The sequence below is a fragment of the Callithrix jacchus genome, chromosome 3 (assembly GCF_049354715.1).
Source record: "Callithrix jacchus isolate 240 chromosome 3, calJac240_pri, whole genome shotgun sequence".
NCBI classification, from domain to species: domain Eukaryota; kingdom Metazoa; phylum Chordata; class Mammalia; order Primates; family Cebidae; genus Callithrix; species Callithrix jacchus.
The window spans coordinates 41,224,423-41,248,251 of NC_133504.1; the positions used below are offsets into that span (position 1 = coordinate 41,224,423).

The 23,829-nt window shown below is 37.5% G+C and overlaps 1 protein-coding gene and 1 long non-coding RNA gene across 13 annotated transcripts in view; one reads left to right on the forward strand and one right to left on the reverse strand.

Moving 5' to 3' along the window:
* Positions 1-3,867, forward strand: part of MAP9 (microtubule associated protein 9) — a 30,334-nt gene extending 26,467 nt beyond the window's left edge. For all 11 annotated transcript variants that reach the window (XM_035292823.3, XM_078367831.1, XM_035292822.3 and 8 more), the window contains one exon: positions 549-3,867. Coding sequence is in view for 4 of the 11 variants with exons in the window: in XM_002745394.6 (XP_002745440.1) it covers positions 549-671 (123 nt within the window). In the remaining 7 variants the exon portion in view is untranslated. The remainder of the gene's footprint in view (positions 1-548) is intronic.
* The window catches only part of LOC118152174 (uncharacterized), a 52,075-nt gene that overhangs the window by 12,794 nt on the left and 15,452 nt on the right, over positions 1-23,829 (reverse strand). The window contains exons 2-3 of one of the 2 annotated variants that reach the window (XR_008480023.2): positions 4,101-4,259; positions 2,200-2,291 (exon numbers count right to left, since the gene is read on the reverse strand). This is a non-coding gene — a long non-coding RNA (uncharacterized LOC118152174). The remainder of the gene's footprint in view (positions 1-2,199; positions 2,292-4,100; positions 4,260-23,829) is intronic. The other variant, XR_004740589.3, reaches the window with a different exon arrangement.

A 23,829-nucleotide genomic window follows, 5' to 3' on the forward strand; every position in this document is an offset into this window, starting at 1 on the left:
ATTTTCACTTTTAAAGTTTGAAAAATTAGGGGATATTAATACCTATTGATGTACTTACAAATTAGCAATATTTCCTACCTATTTTTTTCTTGTTTCCTTTTTTTTTTTTTTTTTTTTGAGGCAGGGTCTCACTCCTGCCCAGGCTGGAGTACAGTGGTGCAGTCTTGGCTTACTGCAACCTCCACCTCCTGGGCTCAAGCCAATCTTCCCACCTCAGACTTCCAAGTAGCTGAGACTATAGGTGTGTGCCACCAAACCTGGCTAATTTTTGTATTATTTTGTAGAGATGATGTCTCACCATATTTCCCAGGCTGGTCTCAAACTCCTAGGCTCAAGTGGTCCACCCACCTCAGCCTCCTAAAGTACTGGGATTACAGACATAAGCCACCATGCCCGACCCATACCTGTTATTTCTTTATGACCTGTCAAACTAGGAAGTGATACATAAATATCTTATAATGGATTATTTTGTTCTTCAGCAAGCAACCTTATTTGAAAATAATATTCATATATGTACATAAATTTATAGTGTTCTATTTTTTCTTTAGGAAAATAAGGAAAGGCAGGAAAGAATTGAACGAAAACAAAAGAAACGTCATTCCTTTCTTGAAAGTGAAACACTTCCTCCATGGAGCCCTCCAAGCAGAACCGTGTTTGCAAAAGTGTTTTGATAATTCTAGTTCTTACATTATTTAGGAATTTATCGACTTGCCAATATTAGCCACAGATTTAAAACCATTCAATTATTTATAGTTAGAGGAATGTATTTTATTTAAATGCCAGGTACTTCTACTGACAATGAAAGATATTTTGGAGTGTAATCAGTGACAGCATTTTCTGAACTGTAGAAAAACTGCCTCGAATGAAGACCTAATAATCAGATTGCTTTTACCATTAAGATACATAAAGTTTAATCCCGTCCTGATAATTCTTATAGTGGAATGATTCATGATCTTTTTCACTAAGCTCTGTATGTTATTTAAGTATATTTAATTCCAGTAATTAAAAGGAAACCATCTACATATCATAATGATAGAAATGATTCCGTTTGTGGATGATTATGAATCTAGATTCAGGTTTTGAAATGAGTGGTAGCTAGGAAGTATGCATATATTATTCCTTCTGAAACTGATGTTTAGCTCAAAGCAGTTGCATTTGTACTTTACAAGTTAGAATTTTGATCAGCTGAGGCAGTAGTTCAGCAGAACTCTAATCATCAAAGCTTTTTATTTAAGAACTTTGCCTTATGTTTTAATATGAGTTACTTTATCTGTTCCAGGCTTATATGACAATCGTAGGCACTATAATGAGTCCACCTCTGAAATTTTTCTTTCTGAATTCTATCTCACTTTATCATTTCAGTGATACAAAAAGACATTAATGTCACAGAAGTGACATACTTATGTATTATGGAAATTCCACAGGAGTTCAAGGTTATTATCACTATAATTATTTTCCAGACTAAAGCCATGAAGGTGATTTAGGCAATTACTGTATTCTTAGCTAGTCCAGTTTTATAGCTTATATTCAGAAGACAGCTGTATGGGAAGGTAAATGTGTTGACAATGTCCACAAAATGTTTATGTATTTATTTATTTGATCTCTGCATGTCCTTATATTAATTGGTCTCAAACTTGACCTGGTCATCTAATTTAACATAGACCAAGTATATGCTCTTGGAGTTGAAATGCAGCATTAGTCAGTAATGCAATGCAGAGATGATAGATGAGAATACACACTATTTATTGAGCATCTAATATATAATATATACTGGATCTTTACAAATGTATTTAACATCTTTATAGCAACTTTTCAGGGTAGGTGTTATTAGCTTCACCTTACCGATAAAAATAGCGACACTCAGATAAATCAAGTAACTTGCCGTTCCGTTTGGAGTATGCCTGAATTGGGATCAAACAGGATTCAGTCTGTCTTACTCTTTTTGTAATCCCTGTGCTCTTTTTCACACTTCTGTGTGGCCTCAGAGACTGCTAAGTTCAGTCAAGACCTCTGCATAATATCAATGTTACAAAGATGTTTTAACTTTTAGAGCCTAAAATCATGTATTGTTATCCAGAGATGATCTTTCTCTACAGAAATAGCTGTTTTGTTGTTAGAGATAGTGGGCATCATTAAATCTATAAAATGAAATAAAAAATCCGTAAGATTTAAGGAGTTACTTAGACATCTTATACTTACTATCTGAGTATCAGAAAACTCATCACATTATGTGACAAAGGCTTTGAGATGGTCACTCCAGACGTTCCACACACTGAGCATCAGCCTTCTTGCTGCAGTGCATGTACAAGACAAGAAAGATGTCATAAACGGCTTTGTAAGATTGTATCAGTACCATAGACAATGAAGAGAAATTTCATACATAAAACTAGAAGTCTTTTTATATGGCCAGAAGTATAATACTTTATGAAATTAAACTAGTTATCAGCAATCTGTAGTATCAGCATGGAATTTAGGACCTCTCTTACTCACTTCTGTGTCCCCCATAGTACCAAACACAGTGCCTGCCAAAGTAGATTAAGTGTTTATTGTATTAGCCATTTAGAGCTAAAAAGATATTTGCAAATTTCAAAAAACAAAGATACCAACTTTCCTAGTTTCTGTTTAAACTGGCTAATAGAATAATAAATTGCTGTGTAAATGTTAAACTGTAGCTTCTCTGAGCTATTTTTACTTTAAAATTGCATATGATTCTGCCATTTTGAATATGTATATTACATGTAATTGTAACTTGGATAGGCAAAATTCTTGGTATTGAATTTAGGATGTTTTAAGAATTATTAAAAAGATATATTTAGTGTCTGCTTTTTGATAGCATGTTTTCATGTAATGCTTAATGTATCAAAGTCAACCATTCAAGATTTATTTTATTGGGTGATACTATTTATTGACTGTGTTCTGAAATGGCCATAGTGTTAGGAAATGTGATGTGAGTTTTATTTGTGGACTAAGGATGAAATAATCATATTATGCTAATACACCTTTTATTATAAATGACTAAAAATTTGGATATATAACTGATGTTTTACTATACAAATTACAGAGATAGATAATATAATTATATCATTATTAAATAATTAGGAAATGAAAATAAGCAAAAGTCACCCATGTTCCCAGTTCTCATCTCCCAAAGATAATTATCACTAGCATATTATTTTGTACTCTTCCCATTAATTAGTTTCTAGTGTACTTTCCCCTGTAGCTGAAATTAAGCTGAGAAAAAAGGAATAGTTCCTCCATCCTTTTTCTCTCTTCCACTCTGTCTCCCTCCTGTACTGTGTATATATACAAATATGTATGCATATATATATAATGTACATAATATATATAAAGTACAAACACTATTGTGCATATTTTCAAAAATACACATTTTTTATTTGAAATAAAAATGAGATCAGACTACATTTTTGGTGGCCAGATTTTTTTTCACTCAGTGATATATCATGAACATATTTCCACACTAATATAATTTTCTAATAATTTCAGATGCTATAACTACAGTTTAATTCTTATTGGAAAATTTGTTGCTTTATAAATGGTAAATCATTTGGTAAACAATATGATCATTATTCTTGTAGCCAATATCATTATTAAAATGATGGACCTTATTAAAGCTATAGAAGAATTTATAAATGTAAAGAGTTATTCAGAAATCTTGTATCTAATATTACAGTGTCAGAAAACTCAGCAGGTTATATAACATGTAGACTTTGAGATAGTTGCTCAGAAGTTTTCACATACAGGATTAACCTTGCTGCAGTGCTTGTGCAAGATTAAAAAGATGTCATGGGTCCCTTTGTAAGCTCATAATATTGCTGTAGATAAATAAAGGAAATTTTATAAATAAAACTAGAAGCCTTTTGATATTTCCAGAACTGTAAGACATAGAATGTGAGTTGTTTAATTGGTGTAGAATTTCAGTTTTTGCAGGATGAAAAGAGTTCTGGAGATCACTTGCATGTCAGTAAGAATGTACGTAACACAACTGAATCCTACACTTAAAAATGGTTATGATGGTAAATTTTATGTATATTTGGCCACAATTTTCAAAACCACAAAGCAATAATAATAATAATGCTTACTTGCTTATATAAGAGAGATACAGAGAAGACTTCTCCCTGATTATAGAATCTTTTGTTTGGTCTGACTAGACCAACTTGCTCATCTCAGATGAGTCATCATTAATTCAATTATAGTTGCTAGGAGAAAATCAGATGCTGAAGGGCTTAAACCTGGATTGACTGTAAATAAGAAGGCAACAATTCAACTAAACTTCCTAGTAACTCTTCATTTCAGATTTTGTTCTTGAATAGTCTCACTCACTTTATTTTACATAAGCTTAGTGTTCTCGTTAGGCTTTTAAAACCAAATTGTATTGCAATTTCTGGCAGAGTTGTAGTAACCATATGCAACAATGGAATCCATTCATTCGAAGTAGATATGATAAAACTAATCCCCTTCTAGAGGATAATTGATGTTCTGTTATATTTTTGTATGCAGGGCCATATAACTTTAAAAAATAACTCCATGGTGTTCATGGATCCCCTTTGAAGAAAGTCTACTCAGATTCTTACCCATCCCACACATACACTCGGTGTAACTTACTCTCTTCTCTACACTGTTTCCCTACACAAAATAACTGTTATTGAAAGCCTCATCTTTGAAAGTCTATACATTTATTTTCCAACTTAAATGAGAGCTTTATGGGGGCAGGAATTAAATTTTACACATTTTGACATTTCTAGTTTATCACTTAGTTCTGGATAGTCTTTGGCTGATAGAATAGTAAGTTAAAAATAAAATATAAAAATAGTGCATGAATGTTTGCAATGCATGTATATTATGTATATGAACAAGGACTTCATTGAAAAAATTTTAGAAATTTTTTTAAGAGTATTAAAATGGAATTTAAAATTATGAGTATTATACAGTTTGATATTTTGCTGTAAATAGTACTTTATTTTTTCAGTTCCAACCAAAAAAAATCTTTTGAATAGAAAACTGTGTATGTGTGTATCATTGCATTAAGTTGGGAAAGAAAATAAGGTCACATATATTCTAATACTTACAATTAAGTAGATTGAGCTCTATCCAGAGCACTGTTTTTTTTTCTTTCTTGGTGTCCTTCCTGTGGTAATATTTTTAAATAAAAACGATAAAAGAAACAAGCCGAGGGGGTTCCATATAGAATTACCTTTTAAAAATAGCTGTAATTTGGATATACCCAAGTGTGGATGCTGAAGCCAAAGTCTACAGAGATGCCTCAACCCTAGAGAATGGATTGCATGGTTGCTTGTGGCTCCTTTTAAAAATTACTACTTTAGGGGATCTTCCCACACCCTGAGCTATTATTTTTAAAACATGAATTCGTTTCTATCACCAGATTTTTTCATTTTAATAGACACAATTCAAACAAATATTTGACTTTTTTCTGATTCTACAAGAAAAATAATTGTGTGTTGATAAATGTTTAAGGACAAACGACCTCAGTATTGAAGAGGAAAAATGGAGGGGCAAGGGTGATGATGAACTGGGATGCAGAGCCTACCTTTTCCTCAGTAACAGCCAATGGTTGCCTTGACAGAATTTATATTTTAAAATATCAGTGACCATATCAACGAAACAAACAAGATTCTTAAAGTGAACACTGCAAGTCCAAATGAAACAGATCTGCAAGCCTTCCTGGTTATGTTTTCTTCCCAGAAACTTCCAACTGGTGTGGTAAAGCACATGCATGAGCTAAAGTGCACTGAGATACTACAAATGCTGTGGCGGTTCCTGTCAAGGAGTCAGGGAAGCTTGGCACAGAGCCCCAGTTGAGTCTGTCCCCTCTGGCTCAAACTGCTTTATATGGGCTTCCAGGGGAGTACCACATGGAGACTCGAGCTTACTGATGTGCCAGTTTGTACCTGCAGGCTACTGCAAAGTGAGGGACATGGGCAGTCATTGCTCTACCTCAGCCTTGAAGATCCTCAATGATATGGAATCCATTTCAATAGCCAGCTGTGGAGTAGGCTACTTCTCATGGATAGGGGCCTGTGGGCTGCTGGAGGGGTTCATTTGTCAGATCCCCAAAAAACATCACTGGTGGCCAGCCTAATGGCCAGACTAATAGAAGCTGGGTAGTGCCTGAAGGCTACTTGGGGTTTTGTGGAGGGTATAGTCTGTCTTCAAGTATATACTGCCTTTCATAGTGTGTGTGAGAGGCATACAAACTAGCTGCAGGGTGACTGCACTATCCATTCCAACCATGGAAGAGCCATTTATCAAACCAGAATTCCATGATTATTTTGATACACTATATTTCACCAGAAAATATTTGATGTGATTTGAAATTTGCTTTGTCACATGAAATCTTATTTTAATTATTAATGAAAGAAAAGAAGGCTGTTTGGTTACTTAAATATTCCAATGGTAAGGTTTTGATGATGCAATATATGTTTTCAAAAATTTTATTATCTATGCAAACAAAATTGTCTCTAAGAGTTTGATGAGACACTCTTAAATGTCATGATCAGGATTGCATATGGACATCTCAAATATAAAACCTGATATTAAAAAGTCACACAAGCAAATTCAGGATTCCCATTGTATTAGTCTGTTTTCACACTGCCATAAAGATAGTATCTGAGACTGGGTAATTTATAAACAAAAAAGGTTTAATTGACTCACATTTCCACATGGCTGGGGAGGCCTCAGGAAACTTAAAATCCTGGTGGAAGGGGAAGGGGAAGCAAGGCACGTCTTACATAATGGCAGGAGAGAAAGAGAGAGAGCAGGGGAAATGCCAGACATATCGAACAGATCTCATGAAAACTCACTGTCATAAGAACAGCATGGGGGAAACCACTCCCATGATCTAGTCACCTCACATCAGGTCCCTCGCTTGACATGGGATTACAATTCCAGATGAAATTCGGGTGTGGACACAGAGCCAAACCATATCATTCTGTCTCTGGCCCCTCCCAAATCTCATGTCCTTTGCACATTTCAAAACCAATCATGCCTTCCCATCAGTCCCTTCCACCTACGAGCCTGTAAAATCAAAAGCAAGTTAGTTACTTCCGAAATACAATGGCGTATAGACACTGGGTAAATGTTCCATTGCAAATAGAAGCTGGCCAAAACAAAGGGTTCACACGCCCCATGCAAGTCCAAAACCCAGAAGGGCAGTCATTAAAGCTCCAGAATGATCTCCTTTGACTCCATGTCTCATATCCAGGGCCAGGGCACTCTGATGCAAGGTGTGGGTTTCCACTGCCTTGGGCAGCTCTGCCCTTGTGACTCTTGAAGATACACCTCTTGTGGCTGCTTTTACAGACTGGCATTGAGTGTAGCTTTTCTAGGCACACAGTGCAAGCTGTCAATGGATCTACTATTCTGGGTCTGGAGAATGGTAACCCTCTTCTCTCACAGCTCTAGTAGGCAGATTCCCAGTAAGGACTCTTTGGGGGCTCCAACCCCACATATCCCCTCTGCACTGCTCAACCCCACATATCCCCTCTGCACTGCTCTAGCAGAGGTTCTCTGTGAGGGCTCAACCCTGCAGCAGACTTCTGCCTGGACATCCAAGCTTTTCCATACATCCTCTGAAATATAGGCAGATGCTCCCAAACATCAACTCTTGTCTTCTGAGGCTGCATAATTTATAAACAACAGAGGGTTAGTTGACTCACAGTTTTGCATGGCTGGGAAGGCTTCAGAAAACTTACAACCATGGCAGAAGGTGAAGGAGAAGCAAGTGCCTTCACAAGGCAGCAGAAGAGAAAGCATGCAGGGGAAACTGCCACTTTTAAAACCATCAGCTATCATGAGAACTACCTCACTCTCATGAGAACAGCAGAGGAGAAACTGCCCTCATGATTTAATCAGCTCCCACAAGGTCTCTCCTTCAACATGTGGGGATTAGAATTTGAGATGAAATTTGGGTGGGGAAAGAGAGCCAAATCATATCACCCATCATATATTTTTAAACACCTTATTTTGACACTTGTACAGGTTTATTATTTTCTAATAATTTTTACTTTTACTTTTATATAAGGAAAATGCAATTGTATTAACCAAGGCTGATACAGGCACTGTTAAACATTCAGGGTAATCAATGCTAACAATGATTTTTTTGTTTTTCTGATACCATATGACAAGTCTTGGGAACCAGCTCTACTATTCCCCAGATAATCAGATATCTCATGTCACAGAGTACATAACCAAAGATGTGAATTCTTCCAAAACAAAGATCTGTCCAGGTCAACTTATCTTCTCCATGCTAGTTATGAAGGTAAATGGGAACATTTTCAATGATACCTTCTTTTGTTAAAAGGAGAGAAAACATTTCATCTCACTGGGTAGTGGGCAAGTTTAACAAAAATTCTAAAGACAGACCAGGTGTGGTGGCTCATGCCTGTAATCCCAGCACTTCAGGAGGCCGAGGCAGGTGGATTACCTGAGGTCAGGAGTTCAAGACCAACCAGGTGAACATAGTGAAACCCCATCTATACTAAAATACAAAAGTTAGCTGGGCATGCTGGCACATGCCTGTAATCCCAGCTACTTGAGAGGCTAACGCAGGAGAATTACTTGAATCCGGGAGGTGGAGGCTGCAGTAAGCTGAGGTTGCACCACTGCATTCTAGCCTGGGCAACAGAGTGTGACTCCGTCTTGAAAAAAATTCCAAAGACAGAAAAAAATATATAGGTTTTTGTGAGATAGAGGAATAACACTGGTTCATAATGATGATTATGTATTATATGGAAGCCTAGAAAATGGAGATATGCCAAGCACTAGTCTAAGTACTGAGTATACTTAAATGGATAAAGCAAAGTTCCTGTGCTCATGTAATTTATATTTTAGTAGGGAAGGGAAACACTGAACAGATAAACAAATACATATGTAATGTAATGTTCACTGATTCTAAGTACAATAACCTCTAAGCAGGGTAAGAAGATAGAGTGATAGAAGCTGTTACATAGGATTGTCAGAGGTCTATCTAAAGAATACTGAGATAAACCTAAAAGGAGTGAATGAGCAAACCATGTGAATACCCAGAGGAATAGAATTTGACCTGTAGGACCTCATAGGGCATGGCATAGACTTGGATTTTATTTTAAGTCTTATGTGTATAGTTGGAGAGTGAATAGCAGTGACTGCAGAAGACCATATAACAGAAATATTTATTTGACTGTTGAGTAGACAATAGACTTTAGGGAACAAGCATGAAGAGTTTAAGAGCTGTCGTAGTTGGTCTGAAGAAAAGATGAGAGCAGTTGTGCAGGATGCCAAGCCATCAAATTTCAGATGTGTTTTGAGGGAGAAACTACAAGAGTTACTGATGTGTTGGATGAGGCTATGGGAAAAAACAGAATCAAGGATGGCACTGAGTAACAGAATGAATGGTGGTACCATTTATTGAAATGGAGAACACTGGGAAATCAAGACTGGAAAGGAAAACAATTAATTCCAGAAATGTTAATTTCAAAAGGAAGCATCATGTAGTTAGTTTGGATTTTCAAACTGAGGGACAAAAGCTCCAGAAATGTAAATTTGAAAGTCATCAGCATATAGATGGGATTAAATAGGATCATCTAGACAGTGGGTATACATTAAGAAGAAAAGGGGGTCCCTGGCCAGGCATGGTGGCTCATGCCTGTAATCCCAACACTTTGGGAAGTCAAGACAGGTGGAATGCTTGAGTTCAGGAGCTAGAAACCAGTCTGCTCAACCTCGGGAGTTCCTGTCTCTACAAAAAATATAAAAAGTTAGCTGGGTGGGTGTGGTTGTGCACACCTGCAGTCACAGCTACTCGAGAGGCTAAGGTGGGAGGATCACTTGTGCCAGAAAAGGTTGAGGCTGCAGTGAGCCGTGACTGCATCACTGCACTCCAGCCCAGGAAACAGAGTGAAACCCTGTGTCAAAAAAGGAAAAAAAGGCTGGTTGTGGTGTCTCACACCTGTATTCCCAGCACTTTGGGAGGCTGAGACAGGCAGATCGCTTGAGGTCAAGAGTTCAAGACCAGACTGACTAGTATGGTGAAACCCTGTCTCTACTAAAAATACACACACACAAAAAAAATCAGCTGGTGTGGTGGCATGCACCTGTAGTCCCAGCTACTTAGGAGGCTGGGGTAGGAGAATCTCTTGAATGTGGGAGGTGGAGGTTGCAGCGAGCTGAGGTTGCACCATTGCACTGCCTGGGCCTTGCAGTGAGACTCTGTCTCCAAAAAAAGAAAAAAGAGGAAGAAGGAAAAAGAAAAAAGAAAAGGAGTCCCAGACTAAACCCTAGGGTAACCCAACATTAAGAGGTCAAAAAGCTGAAGGGACTCAACATCTGAAACCAAGAAAGAAAAGCCAGTGTGCTTAGAGAAAATCCAGGAGAGGTCCATTCTCTGGAAAGCAATGGAATAAAGTGTTTCAAGAAGGAGAATGATCAAGTAATCAGAAAACTGATGACTGACTTATTTGGTAATATGGAAGTTAGTTAGTGGTGACCTAAGCAATTAAGATTTCAACAGCGTGATGGGGATGAAGACCTGGCTATTGTTTTCAATAAAAAGAAGGGAGAAAGGAAATTGGAATCAAAGTACAGGCTACTTTCGATAGACCTTCCTAACAAGAAACAAAGCAAATTGGAGAAGGGATAATAGGTGAAGAAGATATGGGTCAAGGCCAGATTTATTTGTTTTTAAGATGGAAGAATTTATAACTTATTTGTAACAATCATTTAATAAAAATGAAACGGAATTATGCCTCCTGTGCTTTTATAGGCAGCGCATATTGTAGCATTGCAGAAATCAGTTAATTCAGGTGAAAATTATCTGTGCCCTGCTGACAATAATGTTAGTATTTTCCCCTTTAGCAAGCACAATCTAATAAGGAAAATATAATCTTGAGTAATCAAGTCAAAATGCAACACCTATATATCATGGAGACTACTTGATATCTGTCAAGGTCCTTTCTGGTCAATTCTGTAAATTTTGGCTCTTGCTAAAAAAGTATTGACCAGCTGAAAAAGTTAGCAATAATGAGTGTTTGTTTGGAATATTTACAAACAAAAAATTCAAGGCTTTTGATAAATTTCCCTAAGTAACAAATATGTGTATATAAAAATTCATTAAAATAATTGCAATTTACCATAAATTAACAAGTAATCACAGGAAACATATTATGCAAATATACTCACACATAATAACGTTTACATTGAAGAAAATACTTGCAAGGAAAATAAACAGAATATGTAAGTACTCCATATGTATATATATATATATATATATAAAATACATTAAAATTTTCAGCTTAGATTGAATGTCTCAGCTAAAGCTACCCCCATGCTAAGAAAAAAAAATTAGCCTTCAAATAAATGATAATTATTATCATCCATGAGTCATGACAGCAAGTGAAATTTGTCATAAATATATAAAAGCAGCTTCAAGGTGTTTTTTCACTAGGCAAAAGTATATGTTTTATTAATGAGTCATACAGCAGAGTTGCCTAATTAGAAACTCCCAATAAGATAAATGAGAAAACAAGTCAATGTGTTCTTCATTGTACTTACACATTCAAACTAAACAAGATCATTTCCTGATTAATTAAAAATTAAAATTGGTTAGGTCCTGTTTGTCTATTTTTGTTTGTGTTGGAATTGCTTTTCAGTACTTAGTCATATATTCTTTGCCAAAGCTGATGTCCAAATTGGTGTTTCTAGGTTTTCTTCTATAAAACTTTTATAGTTCTAGGTCTTACATCTTTAATTTATCTTGAGTTTCTTTTTTAGTATGGTGAAAGAAAGGGGTCTGGGGTCAATCTTCTGCATCTGGCTAGCCAGTTATCCCAGCACCATTCATTGAATAGGGAGTCCCTTCCCCGTTGCTTGATATTGTCTACTTTTTTGAAGATCAGATGGTTGTAGGTGTGTGGCTTTATTTCTGGATGCTCTGTTCTGTTTCATTGATCTTTGTGTCTGTTTTTGTACCAGTGTCTTGCTGTTTTGGTTATTGTAGCCTTTTAGTGTAGGTTGAAGTCAGTAGCGTGATGCCTCTGACTTTGTTCTTTTTGCTTAGGATTGCTGTGGCAGTTCAGACTCTTTTTGGATTCCATATGAATTTTATGATAGTTTTTTTTCTAGTTCTGTGAAAAATGACATTGGTAGTTTGATAGGAATAGCACTGAGTCTATAAATTGCTTTGGGTAGTATGGCCATTTTAACAATATTGATTCTTTTTATTCATGAGCATGACCTAAATAAACTAGAGCTTCTACACAGCAAAAGAAACTATCAATAGAGTAAACACACTTACAGAATGTGAGAAAATATTTGCAAACAATGCATCCAACAAAGGTCTAATATCCAGAATCTCTAAGGCACTTAATTCAACAAGCAAGCAATAAACGACTCCATCCAAAAGTGGGCAAAAGACATGAACAAACCCTTCTCCAAAGAAGACATACATACACCCAACAAGTATATGAGACAATGCTCTATATCACTAATCATTAGAGAAAAGCACATTAAAACGACAATGAGATACCATCTCGCATCAATCAGAATGGCTATAATTAAAAAGCCAAAAAATATCAGATGCTGGGGAGATTGTGGAGAAAAGGGAACACATACTCTGCTGGTGGGAGTGCAAATTAGTTTAGCTACTGTGGAAAGCGATGTGGAGATTTCCCAACTAACTTACAGTGGAACTATCATTTGACCCAGCAGTTCCATTTCTTGGGTATATAGCCAGAGGAAAATAAATAGCTCTACCAAAAAAAACCTGTATTTGTATATTCATTGCAGCTCTATTTACAATAGCAATGACATAAAATCAACCTAGATGCCCATCAATGGTGGCTAAAGAAAATGTGGTACACATACACTATGAAATACTATGCGGCCGTAAAAAGAAATAGAATTATGTACTTTAGGGCCAAACCCAGTGGCTCATGCTTGGAATCCCAGCACTTTTGGAGGCCGAGGTGGACAGATCACAAGGTCAGGAGATCAAGACCATCCTGGCTAACATGATGAAACGCTGTCTCTACTAAAAATACAAAAATTAGCCAGGTGTGGTGGCATGTGCCTGTAGTCACAGCTACTTGGGAGGCTGAGGCAGGAGAACTCCTTAAACCCAGGAGGTGAAGGTTGCAATGAGCCAAGATCACACCACTGCACTCCAGTCTGGGTGACAGCCTGAGACTCTGTCTTAAAACAACAACAACAACAACAATTACGTACTTTACAGCAACATGGATGCAGCTGGAGGCTGTTATCCTGAGTGAATTAACAGAGGAACAGAAGGCCAAATACTGCCTATACTCACTTACAAGTGAGAGCTAAACATTGGGTAAACATTGACATAAAGATGGCAACAGTAGACACTGGGGACTTCTAGAGGAGGAGGGAGAGAGGGGATGTGGGTTGAAAAACTACCTATTATGTACTATGCTCACTACATGGGTGATGGGATAATTCATTCACCAATGCAACAAACCTGCACATGTACCCACTGTACCTAAAATAAAAGTTGAAAAAGAAAAAGAAACTTAAAACATTAAAATGTGATTAAATATGCAGTATATTAGAGACTTTAAGGATTTAACCCAAATAATTTTAAATACATTTTCCCTTTTCTTTTCAAATTATTTTAAAAGTTATACAGATAAAACATTTTTATCTCTGTTTCATCATAAAAAAGAACAAAGAAAACCCCTGAACAGAGAGCTGGGTTTTCAGATGTCCAGTGGCTTTCCACGTGGAAGCAGAAGTTATAAACATGTGACAATATATAGCCTTTTCAGAGATATACCTATATCTGTTACGTTTTGGAATTTAGTAAAAACCCAGTCCCTTCTGACCTTTTCAGGGGTTTTGGTATCACATTTATAGACAAATAGCCTGAACCAAGAATCAGTTAGATTGGAGTTCATCGTTACCACTGTAAGTCACAGACATTGTCAGTTACTTAGCCAATAGCCATTCCTCAACTCTTCTTTGATAACAGAACCATAGGTATGTCTAGGGCAATAAGGTGCCCAGTCAAATACTGACTTTGCATCTTTTCTGTGGCTGGTGGTAACCAGATCACACAATTCTGCCAGTGTAACTCGAGTTACACTGTAACTTGAGTCTTCTAAGTTTAGATAAGCTTTGAATTTCTTAATAAAAGAAGACAGATGCAGTGAGTTTTTCTACCTTCTTTTTGCCTTGTACGTAGACATGATGGTAGGAGTCACAGCAGTCATATGGTAATAATGAGGGAAAAGCAATGGAATTCTAGATGTATGGGCTGCTGAAATAAAGCCTTGACTGCTATTTCTGGACCCACATTCTTATAAGAAAAATAAATAAATAGGTGTTAAAGCTGCTGGCAACTGATATTCTATTATGTAAAACGAAAGAAAATTCTGAACGACATACTCTTATTCCATTAATACACGCAGCAAAAACACAAAACTGATATTCCATAACATAGACACCAGTTGGATTCAGCAGTGTATTAGTCAAGGTAATGCTAGTTGCTACAATAGGCAACTTTCCAAATTTCAATGGACGTAATGCAATAGAAGTATATTTTTCATTCGCTTAAAACTCTAGGCAACAAACCAAGGGTGGAGATGGGGGTGGCAGTCACACTCAGTTCCTGCAGTCAGATTTGACCCCTGCCATGACTTCTTTTTTTAAAGAGAGATTTATGGGTACAGATGCAGTTGTGTTATATGGACATATTGGATAGCAATAAAGTCTGGGCTTCTAGTGGAACCTTCACCTGAATAGTGTACATTATACCTATTAGGTAATTTTTCATCCCTCACCCTCTGCCATCCCTTCACCTTTCCAAGCCTCCAACGTTCAGAGCCTTGCCATTCTTTGGCAAAACATTCCCAACATTCCACTGGCAGGGTGGAAACTGAACAGGTAGAAGAACTCATGGAAAGTTTTTCACCTGTCGGATCTAGAAACAGCAGCGCACATTCCTGCTACTCATCCCAGTGGCAAGAACTCAGTACCTGCAATTCCTTACTTTAAGGCACATAAGATAGCTGTGGACTCAGAAGGAAAGCAAGACAGATATGGTAAATAGCCAGTCTCTTCCATAAGTAACAAATAGAGTTTTTATGTATATTTGTCTATTTGGCTAAATATTTACATTACGTGTACGTGTGTGTGTGTGTGTATACACATGTACATATGTGTGTGTACATATATACATAATGTATATATGTACACACACACTCAAATATGTGTAAATATGTGTGTATATATGTGTGTGTGTGTATATATATATATATATATATATATATATATCAGATTTTCACATCTATTGGGTGCTTATCTTATTCTAAGCACTAAATGCTGAATGTCTTTGCAAGCATTTTATCATTAGCCCTCCCAAATGGCCTATGAAGTAGGCACTATTATTATCCAGATTTTACTAATAGCATACTGAGGGTTAGCGAGTTGAACTAATCGAGGCAGTAAGTGTTAGAGCTAGGAATCTTTCTTTATTCTGAGACATAACTTTATTTTTAAAGACAAATTCTGCAACTAGGTTGCATTAATGATTCACTCTGTCATAACCATTACCAGGCATGACAATATGTATTGATGCCACTTATATAAATAGATTAAATGTCAGGCCCTCTCTCATAAATATCTCTTTCTTTGTATACTTGCCCACTACCTTTGGGCTTTTAGAAACCAGAGTGATTTTTAGGATTCTTCTAGATGAAAATATCCTTCTTTCTAAATATTTGGTCATATAAGTAATTAGCTTCAGGTATTTCTGCTTTGTCTGAATGCAATTCCGAGGCAATCGGGCAATGCCTGATTTGCTGATCCTCTTGACCTCTCTGCTCTCTTCTACTGCCTAAAATTTCTCCATAGTCTTCTTCGTTCTCATAAGTATTATTGCCCTGGGGGACAGCACTCTCCTTTAGTCCTGTATCAAATGGGACTTAGCCAAAGTTGTCTTGATTCCACAGCTTGCAATTGATGTCAGTCTACTGCCTTTGCAGTGAAGTACTTTACCCCTTCCTCCCTCCCCCCCTCCCTTCCTTCCTTCCTTCCTTCCAGCTGTCTAACTCAACAAATTGGTCTCATGGTTACAATGACAAAAACACTATAGCATTTATGTAAATTGACCAAAAAGATTCTCTCCTCACCAAAAACAAACTATGCAGAATAACAATGACCTGTCCCCATTTTTACATATATTTACATAGTTTTACCTCTATAAATGTAATGTATAGCATAAATTAAAGTTACAACTGTGGAAAAGAGTGATGACTTTTCATTTTACATGTCAAATTCAACTATATAGGGTACAAAGAATAATTGCTTCTATTGCTAAGTGTTTTAGAGATATTCAATTAATTTATTCTTAAGACAGCCCAATCAGTTTGGTAATGTTATTATCTCAGCTTTATACATACATGTCTGATAGGAGTGAAATGGATACTGAATAACTTGTATTCAAATTCCTAGGAATCTCAGATTTGGACTCCTAGTGTTTAAATAGTGTTTTCAATTCACAGGTAGTTATTATCCCTGCGTGTACTTTCAAAATTCACTGATAAACTAAATCAAGTGGAATTTACAGGGGTAACTTTTAGTGAGGTTTAAAAGAATTAATTGCTATTGATGTCTAGTTTACATAGAGTAAAATGCTCAGATTACGAATTTCATACAGCCTGTTTGAGAAATACATACTCTCCTAACATCACACAGAGTATTTCCATCATCTCAGTGCGTTCTCTCGTGTTCCTTCCCAATCAATAGCCTCCCCACATACTACTCCCATGTATCAAGCAATTTAGAATATTTTTACCTAATTATCAGCCTGTGTTTTTATATGTGAATCGTATAGCTGATGTTTTTCTTGTAAGAATTCTGAGAAATCATATTTCATATTCAGAGTTTGTCTCAGAATAAGTAGAAATTAGCTTCTATTCTGACATAAATAATATTTAAACTAATGAGCTAACTCTGTGACTACTAATCTATCATTCCATGGATACCATGGCCTGTAGCTGTCATGAATACAATATTACTAACAATATTGCCTACACACAGGTCAAGAAGCAATCAAGGTTAACACAGAAGATAATGTAGCATCATTATATGTTTAGATTTTTGCCTCTTTGCCTCCTGGTAGATCATTTTAAATTGAGTTTTTAGCCACACTAGAGACAGCTGCTATTTTAATGTATAGCATTATTTAATAATTTACCCCAGTATCAATGAATAGGCCAAAGAGGATCAAAGTTTTGCAAGAAAACGTGGACTGGTATACGTATATATGTGTGCGTGTACACACACATATTTATGATGCAGTAAAATTTGCAAATTTTGAAAATTTCCTTTCAGTGTTGTTTATCAAGGAAAACTTCCTAAATGTGAAATTATTTCATAAATTGTATCAAAATTATAACTGGGATGAGTATCTTATCCAAAATTGGTGTGCAGTTATTTATGAATTTTGTCAGCATATAGCAGACAAATACCGGTATATACCAGTAAATGCCAGACAAAATTTACCCAAAATTACAATTACTATAAAAGAAAATGAGCACTATTTTTCAAGAAAATAATCTTGGGAGTAACTAAAAATTAGGATAATCTTCAAATGCAATGATGGGAGGAGAGCTGGAGTATTAAGGATAAGTAGAAAAACATGATCAATCTGAGATAACTGTAGACATTTGAATGTTTTTATTCATTTATATTGGTTGCAGAAATGATTTAAATGTGCTAAGAGCTAGAGGTTCATCCAGCTCCTTACAACATAAAATATTTTTTAAAAGGTCAGCCTGAAATATGACCCTCTATTTGTGTAAGACTAAAATTACTTAAATACTTCAATTTTTTTACTCCATGTGTCAGTGATCAGGTTGTAGATATGTGATCCACTCACAGCATTTTGTGCCATTTTATTGGCGGTGACATTTTTCATCCATTATGAAAAGAACAGAGTCTTTATCACTACCTTATACCTTATCTCTCATTTCCCCTCCCAATTAGGATTATTTATACTATAACTATAGTATCATTATTTTCAACATTTACATCCCGTTCTGTAACCCTAACAAGCACCCAGGCTAGAGTGCAATAGAACAATCTCAGCTCACTGCAATCCCCACCTCCCAGGTTCAAGCGATTCTCCTGCCTCATGCCACCACCACCCTCGGCTAATTTTGTATTTTTAGTACAGATGGAGTTTCTCCATGTTGGGTCAGGAAGTATTATTATTATTATTGTTATTACTACTATTTTGAGATGGAGTCTCCTGTCTTGCCAGGATGGAGAGCAGCGGTGAGATCTCGGCTCACTGCAACCTGCACCTCTGGATTCAAACGACTCTCCTGCCTCAGCCTCCTGAGTACTGGGACTATAAGAACATGCCACCATGCCCAGCTAATTTTTTTGGTATTTTTAGTAGAACTGAGGTTTCACCATGTTGGCCAGGATGGTCTCCTACTCCTGACCTCGTGATCCACCCGCCTCAGCCTCCAAAAAGAGCTGGGATTACAGGCGTGAGCCACTGTGCCTGGCCAGGAAGTATTAATTCTTAATGAGTTAAATGAACTCAGAGCTGACCACTAGATCCTTGCTCCATTCATTACTTGGTTTTTCTCAAGGCTACCCTGTGGTATTTTCCACACACAAAAAAATCTTGTTGACAATTATATTTCCTGAGTTGTTTTATGTTTAAAAAGATGTAGGGTTGTGGCCCTTATGTCTTGTGACAATTTTGCTAAATATAAAGTTAGTGGGTTTTTCTTTCCTTTCTTTAGTGTTTTCCATTGTCTTTTACGCTGTGAGTGTATCTATGAAGAGGTAGGAGACTGGAATGAATTTTACCCTGTATAGGTGACTGTTACGGACGAATGTCTGTGTTTCTCCAGATTCATAAGTTGAAACTCTAATGCCTAATGCGATGGAATTAGAAGGTAAGGCCTTTGGGAAAGAATTAGGTTTAGATGAAGCTGTGAGAGTAGAATCCCCAGGATGGGATTAGTGTCCATAAAAGAAGAGGAAGAGGCCAGAGCTTGTTTACTCTCTGCTATTTTAGGACACAATGAGATGGTGGCCATCTGCAAGCCAGGAAGCGGCTCCACCCCAGAACCTGATCATGCTGATATCCTGATTGTGGTCTTCCAGCCTCCAGAGCTGTGACAAAAGAACTTTCTGTGGAAGCCACCCAGTCTACGGCACTTTGCTGATTAGGACAGTGATTATTTTTTCCTTTTGCAAAAATGATCAAGGTATTCTTTTCCTAGGGTTTAAACCCAGTCATATATACTTGGAGATGTCACAGCTTGATCATTCTGTATCAGTTTTTCTGTGGCAAAGAACACTGTTAAAAATCTATGGATCCTGGGCCGGGCGCGGTGGCTCATGCCTGTAATCCCAGCACTTTGGGAGGCCGAGGCGGGTGGATCACGAGGTCAAGAGATCGAGACCATCCTGGTCAATATGGTGAAACCCCGTCTCTATTAAAAATACAAAAAATTAGCTGGGCATGGTGGCGCGTGCCTGTAATCCCAGCTACTCAGGAGGCTGAGGCAGGAAAATTGCCTGAACCCAGGAGGCGGAGGTAGCGGTGAGCCGAGATCGCGCCATTGCACTCCAGCCTGGGTAACAAGTGCAAAACTCCGTCTCAAAAAAAAAAAAAAAACTATGGATCTTAACTGGGTTTCATTCTGGAAAGTTTTTTTGAATTATATATTTGGATATTTTGTCTTTAATTTGTCAGATTGCTTATTGAGGGACCTAATGATGTATATGTTACGTTTTCTTTGCCGTCTCTATCTAACATATTTTCTCTAATCGTTTTCATCCTTGATGACTCTATTTTACTGTCCTCACTTTTCTCAATCCTACCTTTTGTGCCATTTGCTAGGATTTAAGCGGCATCTATTCTGTTCTCTGGTTGGTTTCAGTGTAACCTTCATTTATGTGATGGTTTTGCACCACTTTTATCCTGAACTCTACCCGTTTATCATCCTCCTGTACTTTTGTATCTCCCTTCACCTCTTAGATCTCTGCTTTGTGTCTTTTGTTAATTTCATGAAGGCTTACAATTCAGATTGTTAGGGATTGTCATTTCCTCAACGGAGATACTTGCATCTATCATTTCTTCTCACTTCTATTTCTTTCCTCTCTTCCCACCTAGCAGTAGTAGTAGTAATGTATATCAACCTGTGGTAATTATTTTCATTATTATTCACTTCTAATGACCTAAGTCAGTCCTGTTTCAATTATTTTAAGGAAACTTGTGTGCTAAAGGGACCAGGGAAAGCAAAGCGAGCAGGAGTTTAGTCTTATTCTCAGTGGAACTTCCGATGTTACAGAGTTTTGTGTATAAGTGTGAATTTTCTTAGCGTATTTTTCTGAACACTCACAACAGATTGGCTTCTCTAAACTGCTCACAATTCAGTTTCTCTCTACTTTTGCGTCATCTACATGCAGTCATGACATTTTCAATTTTCTCTCTTAGATCTAACTCTCCTATTACTCTACAAAGACTCAGTCTTCAGTGATAATCTCAGTTGAGATATACACCCTCTATTCAATCCCTTTAAGCCAAAAGGCAAAGAGCCTTTTTCTCGGTATGCATTTCCTATTAGAAAACAACGGTGTTTTGCTAGTTTGGGATCCATAGTAGCATGTACCCCAGTGGCATGGAGAGAGCTCTCTGTCTTCCTAGACCCCAGTGTGATCTAGGAGCCTTTCCTTAGCAGCCTTTCCTTATATATTGTTGTTTGGGGCAAAGATTATCCCTTGTTTCATCACAGACAGATTTTGTATTTTCTATATTTTCAGTCTTTTGTGTTATTGTGAGTTGATTTCTGTAGGAAGAAAATGACAGAGATGTCTTTGTAAACCATTTTAAAATTTTAAGGACATAAATGTGCTTTTGATTTTGCAGACCTTTTTTTCCTTTTTCCCTCTCCATGAGTACATAAGGCAGTATAGCAGTGGACCTAACATAAATCATGTGTAGCAAATTTTAAGGGGGCCTAAAATGCCATCAGCTGACCATGCTGTCACCTTTATTGGCCCCACTTCTATCTCCAAACCCAAAAAATTTGTTAGAAAATTTTGGAGACTATGTTTAGGTTTAAAGACATGAAGATTAACATCAACTATTGAAATGGAGAGACAGAAACTCCCTCACAAAGCCCAGGGGAAAGTAAGGCAGAAAATAGGTCTTTTTCTAAGAGGGAAAGCTAAAAGAAATCAGCTTACTCAGGACTCAGAACCAGATTTTTTAGGATAGGAGATCAGAATAAAGCATATATTAGAACCACACAAATACATTTCTTTTGTGATTCCTGGAGGCCGTTTTTAATAGAAGGATAAAGACTGAATTCAATATGTCTGCAAAAGCTATGGAGTTATTTCCATGCAGTAAGGCAGCATGTAGAGCTGTGGTGTGCACACTGTTTCTCTAGGGGTGCAGTTCATATGGCCTATATTGTAACCTTGAAGTTGGGGCCATCCCAGGTCTGCTAGAAGATTTACATTTTCCAATAGAAAGCCTTTGTATGTTATATATTGCTGCTGTAAGAAATTCTCATAATTTGAGTAGCCTCACAGAATACACATTTATTATTTTGTAGTTCTGTAGGTCAGAAGGCCAGTGTGTGTCTAACTGGACTAAAATCACAATGTTGGCAGGCCGTGCTCTTTTCTAGAACCTCAAGGGGAGAATCTGCTTCCTGCTTATTCATTCAGGTTGCGGGTTATAGGACCAAGGTTCATATTTTGTTGCTGGCATGTTCTTGAGAGCCATTCCCAGCTTCAATGGGACACCACTTTTTTTTTTTTTTTTTTTTTTTTTTTGGCTCACGGCTTGCTTTCTCCATGTTCAGAGCCAACACTGGAGTATGGATTCCTTCTAGTGTCTTGTCCATCTGGCCCACAGCTCCACTTCCTTCTTATTTTCAAAGCTTATGTGATTAGATTGGTTCCACCTGGAGAATTCAGGTACTTTTCTATATTGAAGCCAATTGATTAATTGCCTTAATTCTGTAAAAACATTACTACCTCTTTGGCATGGCCTTGCATATTCACAGTTTCTGGAGATCATGGCATGGACATCTTTGGGGAAGTTGTTACCCTACCTAATACAGCCTTCCCTTGCTTGCAAATAAAGGAGTAGGGGTGGGTAGAAGAGGTAAATTATATCAGGAAACAGAATCAGGGCAAGAAACGGCAGCAGCCAGAGGCCCATGAATGGCTTTCAAGGGGAATAGGATGCACAAAGATGTGGAGGTTTGTGGCAGCATCACATCAGCAACAGCTGATCTCACAAGGCTCTCCAGTCCAGGCCTCCCCATGGTGCTGCACCCTTCTGCCTGGAAACCTCTCTCCATTTCATCCCCATTTACCTACCTAACATCTCCTCATCCTTTATTGATCAGTTTAGTGTTTTTTTTCCTCCAAGGAGCCTTCTTTGACAAGGCCACTCTGGCTGGATGTGATGTTTATCTCTTTATTTTATTTTTGAGATGAAGACTCTGTCACCCAGATGCCTTTATAAAACTGGAGTACAGTGATGCAATCTCAGCTCACTGCAATCTCCACCTCCTGGTTCAAGCAATTCTCCTGCCTCAGCCTCCCGAGTAGCTGGGACTACAGATGCCTGCCACCATGCATGGCTAATTTTTGTATTTTTAGTAGAGATGGGGTTTCACCATATTGGCCAGGCTGGTCTCAAACTCCTGACCTTGTGATCTGCCCACCCTGGCCTCCCAAAGTGGTGGGATTACAGGCATGAGCCACCATGACTGGCCAGCTATTTATTTCTATACATTCTTCTCATTCAGAAATATCCCTCTATGCCCATGCCCTGTGCATATGTTTACCTCTTCTAAATCTCCTACTATACTGTAAGTTCAAAGAAGACCTGCAAGTGTTCCTCTGCCCCCCCACTGATTATGTTCCCTGTTCTCAGTACAGTACCCAGGTTCTAGAACATGCTCAACACGGAAGTATTTTTTTAAATGAAGGACTTGCTAAAAGAAATAAATTATATTATGACTCCAGGCTTCACTGCTAATCAAATGAAATTTTCTTTAGAAGGCTGACTGGATAAAGGAGACAGTGGAGTGTTTTTCAGAAGGTGCCAAGCCCTGATAAGAGATAGGAGTGACTTTAGATTCTCAGCAAACTGGCTGTGGATTTGAGCCAGCTAACACTCTTATTACAACCAGAATTTTGATTTTCTCCGTAATTATAGGAACTGGAAAAACTGTATTACATATACCCTCAGGTCCTTTAGAGGGAAACTAGACTTGAAGTTTCTAGGCTTACATTTAGATCTCAACTCTGACCCTTTCTGGGTTGTCAGACCATGAAACAAGTCATACAACCTTCCTCACATGTATCTAGCTTCCTGCCAGTATTTATGAAAGTGTGTTAAATACTAAAATTTCCTCTAACATGTAAGATATGGTTAGCCTAAATAATGGATGAGAGCTTCAAGTCACTGTTAACATTGGGTGGACCAAGGGGTAACTAGATTATCTGAATAACACGACCCCTCTCAAGCTATCTGCACATTTGCCTGGCGCCTATTGCTGCAGTGCTTGGATGCTAGAACAGACACATTAGACTAAATTAATTACTCAGGAGTCGGGGAAAGGCCAGTCTTTTTCATTTCATCTGTGCTGTAGTCATGTGGGAGACAATTATTTTACTTTTCAGATGCGCTCTGTCAAGAATGTAAAGGGTAAGAGGATAGTGAGGCTAAAAGCAGAGCTTTCCTTGCCTCCTAAAGACTATAATATCTGCATCCAGTCAGACGAATGAAGGTACCCT